The following is a 26,181-nucleotide window of genomic DNA, read 5'->3' on the forward strand; positions in this document are numbered from 1 at the left end:
GTTATCTATTTTATAATCTTATATTCAGATAATTGTTATTGATTTTACAATTACAATTCAAATTTATCCCAAATTTATGTAACAAGGGACAATCAACTTATTTTGGAATAACGGTATGATATGCCACTCTTTATCGTTATTCTCACTTTAAGGATATAAAAACACCTAAAAGGAGAGAAACAAAGGTAAGTACACCCGTCTCAATTCTCACAACTCTCAAATATTTTTTTCTTATTTCACTAACTCAAGTATTAAAATAGCAATCCCGATAGACCCAGAGCAACTTTTATTGTTTTTGTTGATGCAAGCCTTTTAGGTTTAGGTGAGAGAGTGGTTTGTGATCCAACTTTTATACAAATTATATAAATTTAATTAGTCAATAATCTTAACTTATTTATAATCTTCCCATTTAAATTTGTAGATAATACTATTAGGAAGACTCACATGTATTCTATTAGTTCATTATGATTTTATATGAATCTAGTAGGATCGAGTTTGAACATTTTGACCCAAAATTGACTAAATTATATAAAAAAATAAAAAATCAACCTTGACTTAATTAAATTTGAATTTAATGAACTTGGATGTCAATTTTAAAATATATGCAGTTGTACTAAAAATTTATAACCTTAAACTAATAACATACCAAAATATTAAGATTTATAAAAACTTGGTTTGAACACAAATTCAAAAAATAAAATAGCAAGCACAAGTTATTTATATAAGTGATATTGGATCAAGTCCATAACCCTAAAGGTCTAACTCGAATTCAATGTCAATTGAGTCTAAAATTAGAATTGAAACTGAATCAAGATAAATAAAAATCAGAACTAAACCGATCCAATCATAAGAGTTTAATTTCATTTATAAATTCTCTTGGCTCACATGCACCCCTAGTTAAGAGTGGACATGATTCAGTTTAAATCACCAAATCCAAACCAAATTAACAGTTTGGTTTGGTTATATATTAAAACACTTTGGTTTGGTTTGGTTTGAAATATTTAGCAAAATTAGTTTGGCAGTTTGGTACGATTTATAAAATTTTAAACCACTTAAAATCAAACTAAACTGTTTATATATATAAAATATTTGTTATTTCATATTTTTATTTAATAATCATCTTAAAATTCTTAATCAAACAACTTCTCATTTCGTCTTTTCCAATTCTCCACCTACTGGCGTGCAAGCAAATGATTAGACCATTTTAGACCACACCAAATTATTGTTTTTCGGTTTGATTTGAACCCATTTATATTTGAGTTTGAGTTGGATTATTATTATTATGCAAGCCATCTCAAACCGAACCACGCCCACCCCTTGCCCCTAGTTATGAAATGAAACCCCGCTCATGTTAAACATTACCATGACTAAGAATTAAAGCCCAACAAAAACAAACAAACAAATAAAGCCTGCAAATGCATCTTCTTCTTGATTGATATTGTATCACTTACAAACTTAGATACTACTATTAATTGAACAACAGCTCCTTCCACTCCACTCCATGCCTAAAATAGCATTCAGGAGAGCAGGGGCCTCTGAATATTGTCTGAAACACAAGAAGCACAAGCCTAAGCCTGAAAATCTGACCCCTCAAAATCCCCAGAATTGAAGTACAAACTATCCCTTATTAATCAAGTACAGGGTATAATAATAAGCCACAAACTGGATTGCTCCACTCCAAATTCTGGGGCTATATATACCTACTAATGTTTTAAGACTCCCCTCCCTCCTCAAGAAGGCCTTCAGTAGCAGCAGCATCATACTCGCTGCCCCAAGCCCTCCTCTTCCACATCCTCTCCACTTCCTCAAATGTCAAGCCCTTCGTCTCCGGCACAAACATCATCACAAACACGAATGCAAGAACCGCGATGCCTGCCAGTATCAAGAAGGTACCACCCGTTCCCAGAGCATCAGCCATCGAAAGGAAACACTGGGCCACAATCAGATTCGAAACCCAGTTCACAGTAGCAGACATGCCCCCACAAACCCCTCGGAATGACTCTGGATATATTTCTGAGTTCACGGTCCATGGAACTGGTCCCATTCCGGGTGCAAAGCAAGCTATGTACAGGGCTAATCCTAAGACAGCCATCCACCCGAAGATTCCACTTGAGGAACCTTCAGAAGTTTCTAGTAAGAATGATACAGAAAGGAGAATAAGGGACACGATCACGCCAGCTAAGCTGCTGAGGGCCAACTTCCTACGCCCAAATTGATCAATAAGGTAAATTCCAACGACTGTCCCGGCAGCATTCAGCGCAGCAATGATGAGAGACAAGAGAAGAGCTAACTGGTTGGACCTGAAGCCAGCCATCTGAACAATTGTTGGGCTGTAGTACATGACAGTGTTGATACCAGTAAACTGCTGGAATGCCTGCAAATTTAGAATGCTTCTTCAGCCACTAAATAACTACAGCACTTTTACAAGAAGGTCAGAATGCTTCCGCTGCAAAACACGTGCTTGGCGGGAGACAATTGGGTTTGAATTGATATTTAAGTACATGGGACTTACAGAACATATGACAGTGGATAGAAGTCAAAAGGAAATCTATACTTTTTTCGCCCCTCAAAAAAATTGAAAAGAAACACAAACGAATGCCAAGGTTGTCAAATGGGGCCTAAGATTGCAAACAAAGAAATTCTAGTGGGTGATTTCAAAATAGGACCTAAATTAAGAAAGAAGCCACAGTGGGCAAGTCATCTATCATCAAGCAATGCTGTTAAAGAAGACCGTCGTTTTGAATCAAACCTAACAAATATTGAGGCGATTCATGATTGAATTAAAATATAGCCAACAGAAATCTAAATCTATTTTTCTTTTGACAAGAAAAAAAGATAGCTGAGAAATTATTAATTTATATTCACAACTAGAAAAGTTTTGTATTTTATGATTGACACCAGAAACTGAACACATCACCAACTATATGATCACTTCAACATCATTGTTTTTGACACACAATAACTTCATTGAGACATCAAAATTACAGAACTAGCCAAGGAGTTACTTCTTTTATTCAAACTTTAGGTTTTGAAAGTCTCAACTTACCTGAAGTCCAGCACCAGCCAGGAATGCTAGTCTGATTTCTTTTGATTTAAATGCATCCCAATAGCTAACAGAATTCTCTCTCCGACGTTCTTCCTCCAATGCAAGAGCAAGCTGATCTAACTCCATCTCCAAACGGAAAGGATCATAAATATTGGAAAGGACAACCGTGGCTTCGAATTTATCTTTCTGCAGATAAATGGAAAAGGTTTCAAATAGGGTATTTAAGCAAATAGCGAAACAGATGGAGGCAAAACTCAGTGAAAATATATTTGGAAATTAAGTAATTTGTACCTTCAAGTAAAGCCAGCGAGGAGACTCGGGCATAAACAGCATTAGGGAAAACTGAATAACAGCTGGCACGCCTGAAGCTCCAAGCATCCATCGCCAGGTTCCAGGAACCTGTTCAGTGAAACATAGGAAAGAAATTTCAACACACAAGAACAAGTTAAAAAACAAAGCAAAGAGCTTGAACCATCCCACTAGGTACAATCTCACTAGGTGTGGTCTATTACATTGGATTCTAGCTTGTCAATTCTCTACCTATGAACAAGTTAAAAAACAAAGAGCTTTCATGCCCTGTGCTAAGCGAGTAAAAACCAGCAAATCCATATAATGTACAATCAATAGGCAAACGGTCTGATAAATTGTTATAACCAGAATAACCAATAACTCTACATTACAGCAATATTGACAAATTGTAATAACTAGCATATCACATTTTCACCCTCGCAAACCCAGAAAAGGAAAAAGTAATATATATATATATATAAAAGAATAGCAATATAGCATTATAATTTTCTGAACCATTTAACTTCAAGAAACCTTTTTCTTTTTCCCTAGTTCAAGGATAAGGAAGCAGCCAAGAATATCAAGATCTGGCCCTATTAAGATTGCCGCCCCCCCACCAAAAATAAAAATTTAAGGGCTTACAAAGCTTAACAATAACCCCCCAACCCCCAAAATGAAAAAGAAAGGAAACTAAAAAAAAAAAAGATAAAGTCAAATAATCAAATCCAAAAGCCTAAGGGACATTCCAACACAGCCTTGAAAATGAGACAAATTCTACATATTTCCAATTTTACTTCTCAACACACATTTTTTCAAACTAAAAACTGATAAAAGGGAAATATGAAACATTTTTAGGATAGGTCAGTTTTCCATAGAAGTGAAGAACAGAATCACAAAAAGTCTCTTGACATGACCAAAGAGTGAAATATAGGGCTTCTTAGCAAGAAAAGGCACATAAAAGCCAAAGCCATCAGCTGTTTATGCTTTTGGTTAATTGCTGAAGCGATAAAAGAAAAAGAAAGATTTTGGCCTCAAACTCCACTGCCACCAGATTAAACAAAAATTTTACTGAAACCTCCAGCATCTGTTACTTAGCATTGCCAGTTTGAGGGCACTTATAGTCATCCTATAATTTTCAATTTTATTTTCTCATCCCTCCTATATCTTTTTCTTTTGTGAAGGGTTCAGGTTAGTCTTGTAATTTCACTCTAGATCTGCCACGAGAAAGGTCAAGATTTTAAAGTACTGTGATCATAGGAACAATGGAAAAGGGAAAAAGAAATGACCATTGAGTGCACACAAAGAAATATCATCATCAACAGATGACTAAAATATTCTGGCACTTCAGTGTACTGCGTATGCAGAAGTAGCTATGTTGAACATGATCTGATGATCATATAAATGTAATTGCTCAAGGAAAAAAGTTGAGAACTAATAAAAGATATAATGCCTTCCAAGTTGCAATGGTTTACAGCTATACTGGCCAATGAAAAAAACAGAAGTGTTTTTCTGAAATCTAGGGCAGGTGGTCATTATCTACTGCACAAAAAAGATTTAGTATGTTTAACTTAAAGTGCTAAACAATCACAAGAACTATTGGTAGAATGTGTTCCCATTCCGAAACAACCAATAAAGGGAGTGTGGTTAATAAAATAATATATCTATTTCAGCCAAAAAAACAACTCTCAACAGGCAGATCAGCATGGTACAACTTAAAAAAAAGTAGAAAAGGAAAGAATAGTTTCCTCCATTGATGTTTCTCATTCCCAATATATATAATGGAAGCCCCAATTTCTATCTTGATGCTGCTGCATCTCTGAAACTGCAAAATGGAAAACCTTTCATGCCAACAAAGCATTTCTAATAAGCATGGTTAGAGATAAATTTATCCTGCATTGTTGCATCAAATGGAGATAAGTATGCATTTGTGAGAACATATGTACAATTTTAATGAGATTAAAACAAGATATCAAGAGTGAATGCGATAGAAATGAAAGGTGTACATTCTATATTTCCTGATTTCTAATTAACGAACTGTTGCTTCATTTTCCTTTTAGGAAAATTTATAGAAAATGAAGACTCGAAAATGTCAGAAAAATCACATACTTTAACACAAACTGGTTGAAATTAGTCCCATCTTTAACACCAGAATTAAACTGAAGCTACTTGAGGTCTGGTAGAATTTATATGGGTATTCCAAAAATTCAATGATTTTTATGCACAAAAACCAACAAAACCCACTGCCTGCTTCTTGCCAAGAAGAGAACAGAATAAAGGGACAAAAGAACAATGGAAAAAATCAAGGAGAATACGAGACTGCTCAGGTATCCATCCTCTCTTGGAAACCCTATTTAATATTAATAGAAAATGGCTGTCAACCACTGCTCAAAAATGTTGTGGAGAACCATTTTGACTCTTACTTCAAAAAAGCCAATAAAACCACATCCCTCAAAATTGGACGGAATTTATGTAGACCCACAAGCAAATTTCTGAAAAAATGCCAGCTAAAATTAACTTTTGAGCTCTTGAAATGAAATAATACATGACTAAAATAGCATTGGGTCATAATTAACTCTCCTGCTTTAAGCCCCAAAAATCTCACCTCATTATGATTCCGATCCACGGTCAGTCTCAAGCATAGTTTCAAATGGCAAAGTTGGGGCATGCCTCGAGGCATGGTAAAATTGTCTCAGGGCAGTTATAGAAAGAGCAAGTCTCCTTAGGGAAAACACCTTAGTGGTTTAGACTTTGCACTAGGTGCTTAAGGTGCAAGTTTTATATGCTACCTAATAGGCATAAACCCAACTAAACACCCAAAATTTAATGGGTTTTTTGTATTCTTACAATTAAGTATAACATTAATTATAGTTGTTAGGTACCTTGACATTAATTAAAAAACTTACGGTAAGGGAAAAAAAGTCTAATGTAGAAGTCTAAGATACTTGAATGGATTGATTTAACTTGTTTTATTTACTTAATATGATTTATTAGTAACATTTGTACTAATCATTAAATGATTTTTTTTTTTAATATTAGAACTTAATGGGTCAGCCTTGTTTTCCATTTCATATGAGCAAGAACAATACTCTTGGTACATAATATCATTAAGATACAAGGACTACAGATATTGATCCTTCTTCATTTTCACTTATTCAATCATGATTCTTTTTTTTCTATATTTTCCTGAATTTTCTAGTAATTTTTTTCTATATTTTCATAATTTTGAAATATAACTTTTTATGTTTTAAATTATTAAAAATTCATGCTTGGCATCTTGGAGTGCACACCTCACCCCACCAAAGGTAAAACACTTCATTTTGTTCCCTGCCCTTTTAAAACACTGGTTTCGAGGCTTTGGTTAACCAACCACACGATAGTGATCTTGGGTCCCTAGTACCGCTTACAATACAATGGGTCCTCTCAATAGCCCAAAAGACCTCTCAATAGGCTATCAATGTGGAATTAGGTCACGAAAATATTATATAAGCCCCAAGTTGATAGTACCAGAAGCAGCTACGAGTTTACTTCGTAACAAGCTTAGTTTAGTAGTGTTAGAAATCAACGAGTGGATTCCTTCCTATTGTGGATTCTTTTCTATTATCATGTGTATCGTGTCTTGCTGATTATTGTTTCTGATATGATTTAATTGTATTTCATTGTATTTTACAGTTGTAAGATCTTTCCTTTCCTGTACATATTTCCTAAGTTTGTTTAGGAAACCTTCTCTCATTAGGAATCTGCCAATACAAATTGATAGGCGTGTATATATGCTGTGTTTTACCTTGAAGATGAATAAGATTAGATTATTGTTCTTCTTCTCAACATGGTATTGAAGCCCTAGGTTCTATACTCGATCCAAACATTTTTCCCCGATTGCTTGAAATCAAAACCTTCTTTGATTCAAGTTTTTTTTTTTCTTTGGTTATTTGAAACCGAAACCTTCTTTAATCCAATCTTCTCTCATAAACTAGAGCCATGACTAAAACCATCGAATCTAGAAGTACAAATGAGGTTCCTTTCTTGAGTAGTTCTAGTAGTGGTGGAGTCACCAGTGGAGAGTTGCAAAATATTCAAGCAGCATACCAATTGAATGGTAAAAATTACCTCAAGTGGTCCCAGCTAATTAGGACGTTCCTTAAAGGAAAGGGGAAGTTAAGTCACTTGCTTGGAACTGAGCCTAAGGAGAGTGATCTGGCATATGCCTGTTGGGATGAGGAGGACTCGCTGGTAATGTCTTAGCTCTAAAACTCGATGATTCCAGAAATAAGCAACACAGTGATGTTTCTTTCCACAGCTAAGGAGATCTAGGAAGTTGTGAAGATCACCTATTCTAAGGTAAATGATGCTACTCAAATTTATAAAATTAGGACTAAGATAGCAACCCCTAAACAAGGGACTCAGTCTATAACCGAGTACGCAAATTTGTTGCAAACCTTGTGACAAGAGTTGGATCACTATCAGTGTATTCAAATGAAGTGTAGTGAGGATGTTGTCATTCAAAAGAGGTTTGTGGAAAAGGAGCGAACCTGTGCCTTCCTTGCAGGCCTTAATGTAGAGTACGATACAATGAGGGTCCAAATCCTTGGTAAATCTGAGTTACCTTCGTTAAATGAGGCAATTTCAATAGGGAGGGCTGAGGAAGGCAGAAGATGAGTGATGCTAGAGGTAAACCCTATGGAGAATTCAGCCTTGTTGACTTTGAAAGGCCTTATTCAGGAGAGATTGGCAACGATGGAGAAAAAGACTTCAGACCTAGCTAAAACCACAAACAAAGACAATCTATGGTATATCTACTGCAAAAAGCTCAAACATACGATTGAGAAATGCTGGAAGCTTCATAGCAAGCTAGCTAAAGGACGACAATCAAAGGCGCAGGCTTATGTAGCCAACAGCCAACAAAGTGTAGATGGTGAAGCTGTAGATCAAGCTAGTTCAATGGAACTCAATAGGGAGGAAATAGAGAAACTAAGGAGTTTGTTGGGATCTCTTGAAAAGGGACTAGGTGCAAGCCCAAGTTCTTCTAACTTAGCCTTCACAGGTATTACTTCCACTTCATTTATGCTTCAGACATAGCCCTTGAACATTCTTGGATCCTTGATTCCAAGGCAACAGACCATATGACCCATTTTTCTAACAAATTTTTGTCCTACAAACCATGTTTAGTACTAAGAAAATTGTGTTGGCCAATGGATCCTTAACAACTGTGGCAAGCCAAGGAGATATTCTCATTAACAACAACCTAACCCTAACAAATGTCCTACCTATCCCTAATCTCTACACTAATCTGGTTTCTATTCAAAAATTAACCCATGATGCTAACTATCGTGCCATCTTCTATCCTTCTTTTTGTGAATTTTAGGAAAAGAACTCAAGGAAGATGATTGGGAGTGCTTGGGTAAAAAATGGTCTTTATCACCTTGAAAATCTTAGTGATCAAATTGAAAAAGGGCAGTGTTTTCTTGTATCACTTTTAGCTAAACCTAATAAGGATGTACTTTGGCTTCACCATTTTCGTTTAGGGCACCCATCTTTTAAATTTCTTCAATTTATGTATCCCTCTTTATTCAAGGGATTAGATGCTAGAGCTTTCAATGTGATGCATGTGAGCTTGCTAAACATAGAAGGGTTTCATTCCCTCTCAATAATAATAGAAGTTCACATCCCTTTGACTTAATTCATAGTGACATATGGGGTCCCTCTCCGGTTCCAAATTTATCTGGAAATAGATGGTTTGTGTTATTTGTTGAAGATTGTACACGTGTGGTTTGGATTTACCTTTTAAAGTCCAAATCAGAAGTGTGCACGATCTTTCCCAATTTTTGTAAAATGATTAAGACTCAGTTTGGGGCTGAAATCAAGAGGGCGAGGACATATAATGCTAAGGATTTTTTCAATCAAACTTTGTCCAATTTCTTTCAATATAAGAATATAATTCATGAGTCTTCATGTGTCTATACCCCTCAACAAAATGGGGTAGCTGAGAGAAAAAATGGACATTTGCTAACAGTTACAAAGGCCTTGTTATTCCATAATAATGTTCCTAAACATTATTGGGGAGAAGCAGCCTTAACAGCAACTTATCTTATCAACAGATTACCCTCTAGAAGTCTTAATTCCAACAGCCCAATTCAACTTCATTCTAAAACCTTTCCAGACTGCATGCCCTCTAATGGAATATGTCCTAAAGTGTTTGGTTGTGTGGTTTTTGTTCATAACAACTCACCTAATAGAAGTAAACTGGATCCTAGAGCCCTTATGTGTATCTTTGTTGGGTATTCCTTCACCCAAAAGGGGTATAAATGTTTTCATCCTCCATCCAAATGGTTTTTGTTTCAGTTGATGTTATCATGTTAGTTTTGTGGAGGAAAGTCCATATTTTAGTAATTCTTATCCCGAGGGGGAGACTGAATTCTTGGAGGAACCAAATAGGGAATTGTTTCTCCCTATTCTCCCTTTACCTCTCTCAAAGGATTTTTCATCTCATCCAAAGGATATCTCAAAGGATTTTCTAAATGTGATACACAGGGAAGCACTCCAGCCTTCTTTTAACCCATTAAAGGTGTATTCAAGAAGAAAGGCCACGGTTCCTAACCCTATGCAGGCTGAATCATCTAAATCAAATCCAGAGTCTTGTAACCTCAATTCTGAGCCTGCTTCATCTCCTATTCAACCTATGATGTCCCCTAACCTAGCTACATCCAAACCTGACTCAGTTACTTATACTCAAGCTGAACCTGAGCTTAATGACTTGGACATTCCTATTGCCCTCAGGAAGGAGACTTGGATCTGCACAAAACATCCTATCCATCTGTTCATGACCTACTCTCACTTATCTCTTGCCCATAAAACTTTCTTAACCAACCTTAATTCCATCCCTATACCAAAGACCTTGTATGAAGCATTAAGTAATGAGAGTTGAAAGGATGTCCTGATGGTTGAGATGGTAGCCCTTGAGAAGAATCAAACTTGGGAGTTGGTTAAATTGCCGAAGGGGAAGCAGCCTGTAGGGTGTAAATAGGTGTTTACGGTGAAATGCAAATCTGATGGGACACTAGAGAGATACAAGGCTGGGCTGGTGGTTAAGGGATATACCCAAACCTATGGGGTAGACTACCTAAACACTTTTGCCCCGGTAGAAAAAATGAACATTGTCTGGGTGTTGCTATCATTGGCAATTATGTATGACTAGCCATTACATCAATTTAATATAAAAAAATGTCTTTTTACATGGGGAGTTAGAAGAAGAGATTTATATGGAAGTCCCCCCTGGATTTGGGTTGCAAACAAAAAGGAGATGTTGTATGCAGGCTGAAAAAGGCTCGTTATGGGCTAAAACAGTCTCCTGGAACCTGGTTTGAGAGGTTTGCCAAAGTTATGCTTGGATTAAGTTACAAGCAAAGTCGAGGTGATCATACCTTGTTTGTTCATCATTTAGTTTCAGGGAGGATAACAACATTATTAGTGTATGTTGATGACATTATAGTCACCGGTGATGACAGAGAATGAATGGAACAATTAAGGGAATGTTTGACAAGAGAGTTTGAGATCAAGGAATTAGGGAAGTTGAAATACTTTCTAAGCATTGAAGTGGCTTGGTCTAAGGAAGGAATATTTATTTCCCAACATAAATATGTGTTGGACCTTTTGATTACGAGCATGCTTGGTAGTAAGGCAGTTGAGACACCTATTGAACCAAACCACAAAATTGTGGTTGATTCTGAAGCAGGGGCAATGGTTAAGGGTTCATATCAATGGCTGGTAGGGAAACTTATTTATTTGTCTCATACTTGGCTAGACATAGCCTATGTCGTGAGTATGGTTAGCCAATTTATGCACAATCCTAAAGAAAGCCATCTCAAGGCTGTGCACAGGATTCTCCACTATCTTAAGGGTTCTCCAAGTAAGGGTGTTCTGTTTAAAAGGGGCAAAAACTTGTCTTTAGAAGCATTCACAGATGCTGATTATGTTGGATCCCTTATGGATAGAAGATCCACCTCATGCTACTACACTTTCTTGGGTGGAAATATTATTACTTGGGAGGAGCAAAAAAAAAAGAGTGGTGGCAAGATCAAGTGTTGAAGCTGAGTTTAGATCTATGGCCCTAGGCATTTGTGAACTACTTTGCCTGAAAATTATTCTAACAAACTTGAAAATTCAGTTGTCAGCACCTATGAGACTTTATTGTGACAAATCTTCTGCCATAAGTATAGCTCATAACCCGATTCAACATGATAAGACCAAGTATGTTGAGGTTGATAGGCATTTCATCAAGGAGAAACTTGAGAGTGGACTGATCTGCACTCCCTTTGTTTCCACTGGAGGGCAGCTAGCAGATGTTTTAACTAAAGGCTTATCGGGTCAAGTTTTTCACAAGATATTGAGCAAGATGGGAATGCATGATATACACTCATCATCTTGAGGGGGAGTGTTAGAAATCAACGAGTGGATTCCTTCCTATTGTGGATTCTTTCCTATTATCATGTGTATCGTGTCTTGCTGATTAATTGTTGATTATTGTTTTTGATTTGATTTGCTTGTATTTCATTGTATTTTACAATTATAAGATCTTTCCTTTCCTTTACATATTTCCTAAGTTAATTTAGGAAACCTTCTCTCATTAGGAAACTGCCTATATGAATTGATAGGTGTGTATATATGCTGTGTTTTACCTTGAAGATGAATAAGATTGGATTATTGTTCCTCTTCTCAACAGGTAATAGTAACAATAGCAAGTTTATTTCACAAACATTTTGGTGGCGGTGGAATGCTCATTGTTGATGATGGTGATTTAATCATGCTTCATGCATATAAATTTTAGAGTACTAGGGAAATTAGAAAGAAAAAAAATGACAAAGCAATTAAAAGCTGACCTCAGTGAAAGCAAGATTGACGAGATATGAAAGAAATTGTCCACCAGTAATCATAAGCACATTAGTGCTGACCAGACTTCCCCTTATTTCAGATGGCGATGCCTCAGCAATATATACAGGAGCAGTCACAGATGCCACACCCACACCCAAGCCAACTAAGAGCCTTCCTGCTATAAGAACATAAGGATCTGGTGCAGCAGCCATAACAACTGATCCACTTGCAAAGATAACATCTGCAAGAAGAGTAGCTTTCTTGCGCCCATATGCATCATTGATCCACCCACCTGCTGCAGCTCCAATCATTGCCCCAACCAAAGCCATGCTAACTATTGTTTCCTATCAATTCCACATATATGGCATCCATCAAAAGGGGTTCACAACAATATTGACATCTTTAAAATATATGATGAAATTAGGAGGAAGAGCAAAGGAGAATTATCTTTACTCTAGCTTTGGAGCATTCCTAATACCACCAAAAAGTTGAGAAAGAACAATGATTTGGAAAATTTTACTTCAAGTTCTTTTTTATGTAAAATATGGAAATAGCTATTCAAATAATTGCCCAGAATAAACCATAACCAGTAGTCTAACCAAAGACTTCCATAGTGAAAGAACAACTATGGTATCACCACTAAAACCATGTGCTGAAACCCCTCACCATGATACCTCAACAGTTAAAGTTTCAATAAACCTTCACATATCCCACTTGAATACAATTCACAGAGGAAAGCATTTTTCTCCCTCTTTTCAAAATGATAACGAGATTTAAGTTATTAATATTAAATAAAAAGAGACAAATGAAGATTTACTTGTACGGTGTACCTGTAAGAAACTACTATCTCTGACTGCCTCAAATTCATCCTTAATATACAGAAGAGCTCCAGATATTACTCCTGCAAGTAAGAATGCCACATTAACATTGTTCTCTCCAACAAACTATACATAAAATCCATGAAAGAATAAAATATTTCACAAATTTGTAGTGCAAAGTTGTTTTAGAACATGAAAGGGCTGCAGCCTATGCACATGCACTACAGTTGTGAGAGATTCACAGAACCAAGCAACATTGTATAAGCTAACTCAATTGCAATCTGTTTGATGGACTCAGAATTCATAATAGGTCTTGAAAGCTTGAGATATTTAATTGGGTCTCTCTCCTTATTAGTTAAGTTTTTAGGACAAGTAATAACTTCACAGTTCTCGCACTAACAAAGTTTATGTTCCAGAAAATTCTAAGTCTTGTTACGGGTGTTTCTTTCCAATGTGTTTGTTGTGTGCTCTTGGTTTGTAAGCATTGGTGCCTCCATCTCCACGTGCAAGCTGCACATGAAGGAGAGAGTTGAAAAAGCTTATCTACATTATTCCTTTCCAAGCAGCTTCAACTTTTGAGACAGGTGGCAATCACACAATAGTAAGTCCATAGACAAGCACAGTTTGATTGAGCCAAGAATATTGATAGCAATGAAAGACCCCACAGAAAAAGTAGAATGCTTATTATATTTGCCAATATTATTTGCATAGATTCAGTTTGTTGTATACAAAGCACCCGTCTCTTTTTCTATTATATACAATGTCCCAACAGCCGCCCCTGCCTATTTTTTCTATTTTCCTTTATTTATTACTATTATTACTATTTTTTGAGGATGAGGAACACTAGACTGAACTTGACAGCACCAAAAAGAGTATTAATTTCTGCAAGTTTCTGAAACCAAAAGAAACTTAGTAAAATAAAAATAAAATAAATAAACAAAATAAAGTTCCAGATTTTAGGCACTTCAATAAGCCTAGGATGCTCTTCTTCTTATTGGTTCGAAAAAATGTGATCAAAAGCCTAAGTACTTCAAACTTAAATAAGAAAAAGGTAGCATATCAACAAAATTCTAAGCCACTTCAAAAATATTTCATTAAGTTTTTTTAATTAGATAAAAAACTTCAAAGCTTTTAATAACTTGATCCCCGTTGAGCCAGAGTGAAATATTTCAGTTGCTGAAAAAATGGCTTAAAATTCCCAGAATCTTGAGCTGTCCTACCTTGAATGTAAACCCCACATGCACAGTGATAAGCTCAAGTCAAAATTTGGAAAAGGAAATAGAAAAGGATAACATAGTCCTAGCATACCAGTCAAGGATAAGGATATGTTTGAAACTATAATTTTTAAGAGGAACAAATTTTAAATAATGAAACTATTTACCTACATATTTACAAAAGAAAATTTTTCTCTCCTCTCTTTTCCTCTCTCAGATCCTAGAACCGTCCAAAGAGACAAGAGTCTCCTAAGGGTTGCCCTGGTGGCATTAGGCTACAACCAGGGTTTAAACCCCTTTGGGGTGATCTTACACACAAATTGGTATACGTAATTTGAAGGTTATTGCAAGTGTCCAGTCGATTTATTGGGCGCACACCCAAATAGTATTGGTTGCAGGTTCTCATAAAAAAAAAAGAAAGAAAGACATATCTCAATGGATCCATTTGCAAACAGAACAACAGCTCTCTCCAAGAAGACGAAACTAATAATGAAATTCCAAAACCAGAAAAAATATCACACGATAAGCAATTCAAAATACCTGTATCATATCCAAAGAGAAGTCCTCCAATACCAGCAATCACCGTCAAACCCAGTACATATCCATTGCTGAAATACGAACTTTTCCTTCTACCAGAATCTAAGCACCCTGAACTTCCCGGCGACGACTCGATCGTCATCTCTTAACGCAAATAAGTTTCAGCAAAAACAGAGGACTCGAGGATAGAGATTTTCACCCTCCAATGACTCAAATCCAGTCGACTTGTGGATGAAATAGTCGGACGGACAACTCAAGTCATACCCAATTCAAGGCCAAAAACTAAGCAAAAAGGAGAAATGTTCCCAGCTCAAGAGTTGGTCAATACTATGGACCAGAGGACTCACAGACGGATCGTTGTACAGATAAATTGAAGAACCACTGACAAACTGACCACCCAAGCTGAATGCCTATATAGAATACCCTCAAATCTAAAACTAAAACCCCAATTTATGCTGGTTCAGACAGCGAGAATGCGTCGAGATTATGACCATAACGCGATTCGGATCCACCAACAGACGAAAGGCTTCGCTCGCGAAAATAGGGAACCCCCAGAAGGACTTTCCGGCCCGATTTTTGTGGGTTGTCTTTAAGGAAAGCGAGGGAGGGATTGGTCAGTGCCTGGGACTGATTGGCAACGGAGCAACAGGTGATAGGCGGACTTTGTTGTGGAAATTCTCACGTTCTCTTTTCCCGGAAAGTAGCACACGAAAACGGCCGGAGAAAAAGGAGCGCATCCACGTGTCGGGAGGCGAAGGCGTATTTAAAATGACCTCTGCAACTTTGGTTACCTACCGGTGACTCACTGACTCTATCCAAATTTGGTAAAACTCACCTTTCAATTTCAAGTATTTTTTTTGTTTTGTATGCGCTCATTCAAATTTTTGGTCATTTTAATTATATTTATATATCTATATTTTTTTACGTAATCTAATATTTATATTTTAATTTTTAATAATAATTTTAATTTTTTATCTTAATTACACCCTTATATTCATGTTTTTTAGTCAATTTAACCTATATATCTTGATGCGTAAACAAAAAAGATAAAATCACAGGTAATTTACCTTCTCTTTTTTTATATGTCAAAAATGTATGGGTTAAATTGACTCAAAAATATAAATAAAAAAATGTAATTGAAATAACGAAAAATTTGATTTATTATATGAAAAAAATATCAAAATACATATATTAAATTGACTCAAAAATATATATATATGTAAATATAATCGAAATAATAAAAATGGTTGAGAGGTGGACGTCGTGACAAGATAAAAAATAGCCACCAATGGCCCTCAAGGGCATATTCAAGTGGCAAATGGACTAGTTGAAAACTTGTCTAGGAGATTCTAGTGTGGGTTCGATTTTTAGGAGAAGCAGAATGCTTATTTCTGGGGAAGACCTTGGGAGTAACATTAGTGGTGTCAAGGCCTACCAACATGATCAATCGGACACATCTCTCAATTTATCTTCTCAGTATAATTCTAAAGACAATGTGGTTGAGGATGTCAATAATATGGTGTAATCTAAAAAATAATAATAATCATTAATGAATCATGAGAAACAATGATGGAGAAAAGGGTGCGGTGGAGGTGCACGCTAGCATCGAGGCTTCTTGAAAAAAAATGGCGCCAAATTCCATTAAAATTTTAGTAAATGTCAATATTTATTAATTAATTTTTAATACTTAACTTTTAATATTCATTAAACCAATGAAGAAAATGACAATTGCGCTTTATGTAAGTTTGTGAAGCCATCCACGTGGGTTTCTTGATAAGAACTTCCGGATCACACTCGAAACCACCACGTACAAGCATCACTCGCTCGCGTACACAAGCTCTGCGTACTCGCGTTGGGCCTTACGGGCAGCCGCTAATTCAAACTTGGACAAACTGGTAATTTGACCGGCGATTAGCAAGTTACACACGCCCCAACCAACCGCCGACGTTCTACGCATAAACGTGAAACGTGTGGCTCCGGTGAGTTCACTGTAACATCCCGTTCGAGCGATAGGAAGGATCCGGAACAACTTACCCTGATGGGCCTACGCGAACTTCCCAGGGGGGTCACCCATCCTTGGATTGCCCCAGGTCAAGCACGCTTAACTTGGGAGTTCTTTGCCAACATTCAGCCTAAAAGGTATCCAGCTGGTGTTGTTTCCTTTCTTACACTATCCTCGATATATTCTAACTTCTCTGGGCTCTCGGGGTATTACATTCTCCCCCCCTTAAGCACATGACGTCCTCGTCATGCGACCTTACAACTGGTCCCAGACCTTCTCCCCTTGGGGGCTGCCATCCTAGAAGCCTGCCAGAAGCCGCTCCTTGTACAGGCCCTCGAGCCCCGGCGCCACTCCCCGCCCTCATCGGACCGCTTTCGCCAAGGGTCGGCTCTGATACCATTTGTAACATCCCGTTCGAGCGATAGGAAGGATCCGGAACAACTTACCCTGATGGGCCTACGCGAACTTCCCAGGGGGGTCACCCATCCTTGGATTGCCCCAGGTCAAGCACGCTTAACTTGGGAGTTCTTTGCCAACATTCAGCCTAAAAGGTATCCAGCTGGTGTTGTTTCCTTTCTTACACTATCCTCGATATATTCTAACTTCTCTGGGCTCTCGGGGTATTACATTCACCCTCTGACCGTGACTGATGTTATCTCAACGCTAAATTATGATATTTATATTTGAATATATTTTATTTCATCAAATTCATATTTTGTAAAAATAATGAATTAAATTTTTTATTATTTTAATTACATTATTGAACTTAATTCTTAAATCAATTTAATCTGTGTATTTTGAACTATTTTTTATATGATAACTTAAAATTTTAATCCGTGTATTTTAATCAATTTTTGTTATTTTAATTAGATTTATAAATTTATATTTTCAATTCAATTTAACACATATAATTTATTACGTAAACAAATATAATGTAAAATGATAAAATACACGTCAAATTACAAGAGTTAAATTGACTTAAAAACACACGTTTATAAGTGTAATCGAAACATACAAAATTTGAATTATCACATAAAAAATAAAAATATAGGAATTAAATTAATTTTAAAATATAAATTTAAGAATGTGATTGAAATAATAAAATTTTTAAAATTATATAAAAAATGTGAAAGTATACAAATAAAGATAAAAATTTAGCTTATTCTAGCTGTTTCACAGTAATATAAATGGATAATATATTGATATTTAAATATTATAAAAATATCATAATTAAATATCTAAACAACAACTAAAAAAAAAAGTTCTCTTAGGTTACGTGGCCTATTGTAATAGGTCCTCCCTTGGGCCATGATTTGTATAATTACATTAAACTAGTGGATCGCAGATTTGACTCGCAAATCAATTTTTAAGCTTGGGTGAGGCTTGACTAGTTAAAAGTTGATGAGCCAAACTTGAGCATTGCAGGGCCGACCCTGAGGATAGGCAACCAAGGCAGTTGCCTTGGGCCCCCAACCAAGGTCGATCCTAGCCTTGTTGGCATGGACCCATCTCATAATATTAAATAATATTAGGGGCCTGAATGTTATGGTCCATATAAAATTTTGTTTAGGGCTCCTAACTTCTCAGGGCCAACCCTAAACACTTGCTAGCAATAAATAAAAGATGTGGTATTTTAATTTTTAATGTATAAAATTTCAAATTTTAGTATATCGATTATTTTTAAAATCTTTACTGTAACATAATGTTAGCGCGTGTATATACTTGTTTGTTTCTATAAATAACATGTTGTATGAAAAATCAATTGACAATATTTGAATAGGTTAGCTGATTTGTTGTACTTCGTTAACAATAAAAATAATATAATATTTGATCTCTAATATATAAAAAAATGTTAAGATTTCGTATTTTAATTATTAAAAATTATTGTTTTAAGTTTTTATCTTGAAACACAAAAGATGATATAAACAAGAGAATGATGGAACTAAGTTCAATAAAAATAAATAATGGAGATTAGTTATGTTATATTTTGTGATTAAAAATATAACAATATAACTTCTTTTTTTTTTTTAATGATTTAGAGATTTATATGTTTGGGATTTAGAGTTTTTTTTAAAGTTATGGGTAATTTAGCCTTTTTTTATTAAAAAAAAATAATTTGATATGTCTTATTGATGTGATATTTTATATTTTTTAGTGTATTTTTATAATTATAAATAAATTACATTATTTCATATAATATTAGCTAATTCCCTTTAATTTAATTAATTTTATATGTAGATAAGAAGAAATATAAATGTGGTTTTAATAATAATAGAAAGTATTATTAAATTTATTTGGAGAGGCCTATCCATTCGGTTTGGATGGATGAATATTGACAACTTCAAACTATTATTATTAAATTTGCTGGTCACCTTCTTATCCATTTGCCCAGCCCACATCACACAACATTAAAGAATATGCAACACTTCTGGGTTTAGGTGGTGATATAAAACTTAGAAACTGTTTGTTAATTGAGATGTGTGGTAAAAAATATTAAATATACAAAATATTTTAGATATTTATTATTTTTAATATACTTGTTAAATTTATTTAGTAATATTTCGAAAATAAATTACATGATTTCTTATCTTAATTTTGTAAGATATGCTTATTTATATCCTCTCAAGATAAATATATTTTTTAATCCTTACAATGAATAAAAAAAAACGACGCTTGTGTCATTTAGTATATTCTAAAAAATATAATAAATAGTCTAATAAACATATTTGAATACTTTTTCAGGTTTATTTTAATAATTTCATATCTTAGTCCATAAAACATTGAGGCATTAGCTTTATATTCTCTTATCTTAGTCGTTTTAACAAACACTAACTTACAAAGTTATTTTAACACTCATTTGTGATATTTATATTTGAATGTATTATATTATTATAAATATACAATATATTAATGTACAAGTGTCGTAAGTGTCAATATAGCATTATCGTGTTCTCATGTTTTCTTGTGTAAAACAAAAAGATAAATATGTAATAACCACAGTTGTTTAAATTGTAAAAATAAATATTTTAGTTTCACAATTTTGGTGACAGAATCGTGTGATATTCTAATAATGATTTTGGTGTTTTGATAATGACAAACCTTAACATCAATGTCTATGCCTTATATTTAAAATCAATTTTCAAACATTACCTCGTTTTTAAAGTATATCTTTTATTCAATTAATATATATATAGAGATAAACTAAATTTTCTCATGTCAAGTGGTCTTATATTTTCAAACAAACAAAGATTGATCAATCAAACAAGTATTGAAGTCTTACATTTTCAAAGAAACTTGGATTTTAAATCATTCAAGTAGAAAAGTCATTTTTGAAAATTTCAACCCCAAACTGTCAGCATCTTTAAAGAACTGTCGATAGTTTCATTTGCTAAAAAATATGAACTGTCGACAGTATGTTTGGAATCTGTCAATAGATTTAAATCAGGTTTTATGAATCTAGCTGTCGACAGTCTCTGTATCTAAACTGTTGATAGTATGCTTCTATTATGTTAATTATTCGATCGAAATTGTCGATAGTACATTGACAGTATCATCTAAATTGTCATTAATATGCATTTATTATGTTAATTATTCAACCAAAACTGTCTATAGTATCATCTAAACTGTCAACAATTTATTTTCTGTAGGTTTCATAACGGTTAATTTTCTAACACAATTAATACGACCCATCTACCACCAATTTTTGGCATTTATCATCCTTAATTATAAATACAATGCCGGTGGCTCATTTAAGAGGCTTAGATGAATTTATTGTTGATTTATCAAGTGGCAAAATCATTTATTGTTCTGAATTTTTGAATTATCTCGTTCTCAATGTTAAGGGTTTGAGTGTTTCCTTGTCTACCTCTATTTCAAGTCTTGTTTACTTAGGGGGTGTTTGTTAATCAAGATAAGAGGGAGAAAATGTTAGATATGGGAAACATTCCGAATGTTTTGTATTTTCAACATGTTTGTTAAATTTGTCTGACCATTTCCGAAAAAGGCTCGCGTGACCTCTTATCTCCTCCTTTCAAGATAAATTTATCTACCTCTTTTAAGATAAGGCTCAATTACTTATATGCCCGTTGTATGATAGTTAATGTCATTTAATGCATTTTAAAGATTTAAATTTATTTATTTAAGTCATATAATTAATATTATTTAATACATTTTTAATACATTTATTTACTAATATAATTCCTTTCACCGATTTTTAAATTATTTTATATTTTATTATCTATTATAAAAATATATTTTGACCATTTTTAATTATCTAGGCGGAATTATTGTAATTCTAATAATAATTAATTATACTTTTCAATTATTTTTAAATTTATTTTTGAACATGAATTTAGAAAATAAAATATTAATTTTTAATTTTTTGACAATTCATATTAATCATAAAATAGTATTTTAATCATAAATTTAATAATAAAGATATTTTGGTAAAAAAAACTCTTATCTTGTTACTTATCATATGCATTAACAAACACATACAAAAAAAAAATACAAATATAAGTGGATTTCAAAAAAATTAACAAACACTCTAATAGAAATATTGGAATACTTTACAGTCTTATTTTGATAATTCCATATCTTGATCGGAATGCATTCTTATTGAGATATATTGTAACTAAGGGTATAAACTCTTATGAATTTTCATCTTCATTTCATTGTATTAGCTATCATTAGTGCTAAATGACCTACCATTTGTGTAGGAGGATTGTATTGCCTATCATTCATTGCTAGATGTACCTATCTCGAAGGTAGGAGACTATTTTGTTTTAGTGAATTAATTAAAAAATCCTTGACGAGAAGTCAAGGTAGTACACTAGGACTGGATTAAGTCAAACCATTATAAATCATTGTGTTATTCTTATGGTTATGTTTTTTGTTCCATTTATTATTCCAAGCATTTTATTAATTTTCACTTATATTAAATTTTTATTTTAAAGGATTACAAATTTTGAATTGATTTTTTAAAAAAACATCAAATTCACTCCTCATGGAAATGTGCCCTAACACATTATTTCTATCACCATGTGAATGGTATTTTAATATTAATGAAAGTTTGATAGGGTTTTGCACACTAAATGGTTGTTTGCTTATTATAATATTAAAAGGGTGATCCATGCTACGGACATGTAAATAAAAAAATAAAAATTTAAATAAATATTGATTTGATGGCAATTGGTAGTCGTGGCATAGTTTTTATATTTTTTAGGTTAAAATGAACAATGTGGTCAAATTAAATACTTTATATTTATAAAATTATGAGATAAAATTTTGGTGAGTAAGTTTTTCTTTTTTTGGTCTTTCAAACAACAAAAATAAAGAGTATTTTGAAAATTTACTTTATAAACATGGCCTCATAACACTCAAAACGTATGTCATATTTGTTTATATAAAATATATTTTAATGTAATTACAATAATCATTATTCAAGTTTGAGAAATAACAGTAGTATTTTGAAAATTTTAATGTAATATTTCCTGAGACATAACTTTCGGAAGTGCTTGAATGGTTTATTGAGATAGATATACATAAATAATACTCCCTAGAAACGTATAGAAAGTTTTATTCTCATACGGTTCAAAAAACAATGATTTGAAATTTTATTTATGTATAAAATTACAATGACAAATATGAAACAGTCTTATAGGTTTTGGCTAATTGTCTCGATCGTGAAATATCATTGAAAAATAAAAATCCGTGTTATCAAAAGATTTTCCCTTATTATTTATAGTATGAAATTAATTAATTATCCACTTTGATATCTTATTGAACAAAAATTATTTATAATTTTCTTGTAACGAACTATTAAAAAATTATTTATACCGTGAAAGTAACATTTGTCTATTTGTTGTATGCAATTTATAGTATTTAATGGGTACTAATTAAACAATTCAAAATTTGATTTTTAATTAACACATATTAATCCTAATTAATTAACACATATACCTAAGTTTTAAAATAACGCTGGGCCTCATTTAAAAATTATTTTGGGCTTAAGTAGATATCCTTTTAAACCACATTACGGTCTCTGATCACAACCTATTAGTTTAACAAATTGGGCCTCATTTCAAGCCTAAATTTCACATTTATTTAATTTCAACTATAGCCCAAACATCGGCCCACGATTTTCACACCTGGGCCTAATGTCAGTAATTAAGCTATACGTGGCCCAAAAATTAGCAATAAAATCAACTGCAAAATAGTTCCAAACTGTGCCCCCAAGGCCGCACAAGAATTTTGTTAGGGAAAATATTATTGATATATCTTTGTGTATATTTTGAATTGCATAAAAGTGTATCAATAATAAAAAAATCTCTCATGAGGCACATGTGAGGTGCAGGATATTTTGGTCATAATACCCTCTTATGTAACCCAAGATATACAAAATGGTTGTACATCTATCATGATTCTTTTATTAGTGTGTTAAGTACACCCAATGTACGTGTCTATTTATATGTTTGATGGTGTTAACTATTTGTTTGGGATAAGGCTTCTTGTTTTGTTTCCTTTAGGATGATAGTTCGATCAGGTATGATGTAACGCAATGCTAAAGAATAACGAGTTACTCTCTAAAATGACCTACTTGTTTGAGATAATTTTTTCACAATATTATTTGAGAACAAATTTTATTTCGAAAAAATTGTATTACCTCAATGATAATTTCACATTTTTCCTAGACGATATGATGAAATAGATAATCAGGATTGCGTAATGTCATCTAACAAATTTGGTTTAAAATTTTTGTATTTTACTTAATTTCATTTGGTAAAATTTATAATTGTTTGTTGACTTGAAATAATTCAAACCATCAAGTGTATTTGTGGATTTATACACCAAGTATATCTAAGTATTTTTTAATATTTTTCAATTCCTCCGACTCTCTATGGAAAAAAATCATGTTCCATGCCAATGGCCATTGTGGTATGGTATAAGTAGAACCAAACAACATTCAAAATTTGCTAATATATTTCAAAAATCCCTTTTTACTCTTGTACGATGCGATTGATGATTTTATTGCAATAAAAATTGTCGAATCCAAATTGTTGTTGTTCATACTTTATTCACTCTTGAAAATCTTGAATTTTTGTTGCTACGAATAATTCGTAATCACGAGACAATGTGCATTTTTTATGGTATATCCGGAATGACGCTCTAATACTTAAGTTAGTTATAATTTCAATAAAGTTGAACATACGAGGATTATAAATATGAGAATGTAAATGACATAGATATTCTTTGCTTGTTTAACATAAATCATGTTTTAAATATTGATGTAATGAACCTAGAGCCTTATCATATAAATAGCCTCATAATTCAAAATTTATAGACAACAATTTTAAAACACTTATTTAATTATATTAGTCCAAATAATAAAAATTATAAGAGGTGTTTTAAAATAATTAAATATTTACCCATTCTCGTCTTAAATTTAGCTTTATTTTATAAACTTTGTCAGTTAAAGTTAAATAGTACGAAAAGCCAAATCACCACTAGACCAACAAATGATTAAAAGTTTATAGTTGATTTTATATATGTAGTTAATATAAATAAAATGACCAAATAATATCGCTCAACAATTAACCTAAAATTACAGATAAAACTGTTGTACAACTTTGTATATTGATACGATGAGGTAGCAACAAAATTGAAATATTACAATATTTCAAATTTCATCTATTGACAAAACGAGACATAACAATAAACTCATAAATATAGTTAAATTATACTATATTTTAGTCATAACTTATGAGTATTTTCGTCACATTAACTATTGTTATATGAGATAGTCAAAATTATCTTTATGATTGTCTTAATTGTAATGCGACCACTATTATTTTAAGAAAAATAATTGATTATTTTATTTATTATATCTTAACAACTATTTATTATCTAAAAAGAATTAGACTCATTTTAAAATTACAAAACATGATTTTAGATAAATATAACTCAAGATATGTAAATTGTTCGTATTCATTTGTTTAATAAAGATAAATGCTTTTCGATAAAATGATATTTATTAAATAATATTAATTTAAATATTATTATTTTGTAGACTCATTATTAAATGGTCAAAGTCTAAGATAGGCACACAGTAAAGAAAGGAAGCCCAAAGGATTTTCATCACAAAATTATCTTTGGGAGGCCTTTCAAAAAGTTTATATTAGTTCCAATAATGTGTCAAACTCGAATTCAATGTCACTGCTTGAAAATTCGATGATCCAAAAGATATTAATGCTCATTCACCTATCGATTTCGACTTTTATAAATAAGAGGCTATTCATTTGATCGAAATAATACAAAAATTTTACTCATACTATAATTTGTTTATTTTCTTGTATTATTTAAAAAACTAACTTAAGCATTAAATTCATCAAATTGATCGCATAAGAGACAAGTCATGCCCCTAACTGCTTCATCTCCCATAAATTTGTTAAAAACTAGAAGTTCGAGACAAATATTATTCCATAACTACAAAATTTGTATTATATATAATAACAACAATCACAAAAATGTGATTTTAAATAAATATAACATAAGATATATAACAATCACTCTATTTGCCTTTATTGTTTGCATTTAATTGTTTAATAAAGAAGTTTTTGTTCGGTAAAATGATCAAATAATATTTATTAAATAATATCGATCTAAATATCATTATTCTTCATATATATATATGTATATATATTTTGGTACGAAGCCATGGCACTGACGCTACGTTTACAGGCAAAACAACACAAAGACTTCCAAAGGTACAATTGTGGCTCACCTGCTGAAAAGCCTTCCCAGACACCGTCCAAACTCAATTTTTTCGAGAAACAAACACCAGTCTTCTCTTCAAAGCATCCAGTTCTATACGTAGATGGAGCAGGTAGCTGTATCTGCATCGTTGATCTGATCTGTCCGTGCCCTAATTAGCTTTGGGAACGGGAATTGTAGGGTTTTGTCTCGAGGTTCACCGATGGACTCGGAGGACGATATGCACGACGCGAACGACGCCGATTCGCTGGAGGATTACTACAGCGGCGATACGGCGGCGGACTGCACCGACAACGACTTCGATTACGACGGCGCCGACTACGAGTTCATGGACAACTACTCCGATGACTCCGGTGACGTCTTGGTCACTCGCCAACAGGTTGGTCCTGCTAAATTGGAAGAAGTCGCTGCTTGAGGGTCTTTTGGTTGTTTCGTTGGGTATGTCTGTGATCGTCTGCTGTGTAATTTGGTTTGGCCGCTTTCTGTTTTAGCTTTTCATGGGAATTGGTGACCTGTTATCCGATGGAGGCGCTGTTTCAGTTTGGTCTAGTGGGTTATGATTTTGGCGTAATAGTTGCATTGAGGCTACCGGGAGGGTTTTCGTTTCAATTGTGATTGTGGTGGTGACTGGTTGCTGGGTGC

At 33.5% G+C, this 26,181-nt stretch overlaps 2 protein-coding genes across 2 annotated transcripts in view; one reads left to right on the forward strand and one right to left on the reverse strand.

Moving 5' to 3' along the window:
• Positions 1-1,403: 1,403 nt before the first annotated feature.
• Positions 1,404-15,488, reverse strand: LOC127788279 (inositol transporter 1). The gene is made up of 6 exons (XM_052316403.1): positions 14,769-15,488; positions 13,027-13,097; positions 12,205-12,540; positions 3,338-3,445; positions 3,047-3,232; positions 1,404-2,374 (listed from the first exon to the last, which is right to left on the reverse strand). Exons 1-6 carry the CDS (start codon positions 14,905-14,907, stop codon positions 1,712-1,714), a joined length of 1,503 nt encoding a protein of 500 aa, XP_052172363.1. The 5' UTR covers positions 14,908-15,488; the 3' UTR covers positions 1,404-1,711.
• A 10,004-nt stretch (positions 15,489-25,492) lies between these two features.
• The window catches only part of LOC127787898 (probable E3 ubiquitin-protein ligase ARI7), a 72,184-nt gene continuing 71,495 nt past the window's right edge, over positions 25,493-26,181 (forward strand). Inside the window, exons 1-2 of the mRNA XM_052315965.1 lie at positions 25,493-25,532; positions 25,720-25,918. Of these exons, the coding sequence (XP_052171925.1) occupies positions 25,742-25,918 (177 nt within the window). The 5' untranslated portion in view covers positions 25,493-25,532; positions 25,720-25,741. The remainder of the gene's footprint in view (positions 25,533-25,719; positions 25,919-26,181) is intronic.

Source organism: Diospyros lotus, chromosome 13, assembly GCF_014633365.1.
Source record: "Diospyros lotus cultivar Yz01 chromosome 13, ASM1463336v1, whole genome shotgun sequence".
Classification (NCBI taxonomy): Eukaryota; Viridiplantae; Streptophyta; class Magnoliopsida; order Ericales; family Ebenaceae; genus Diospyros; species Diospyros lotus.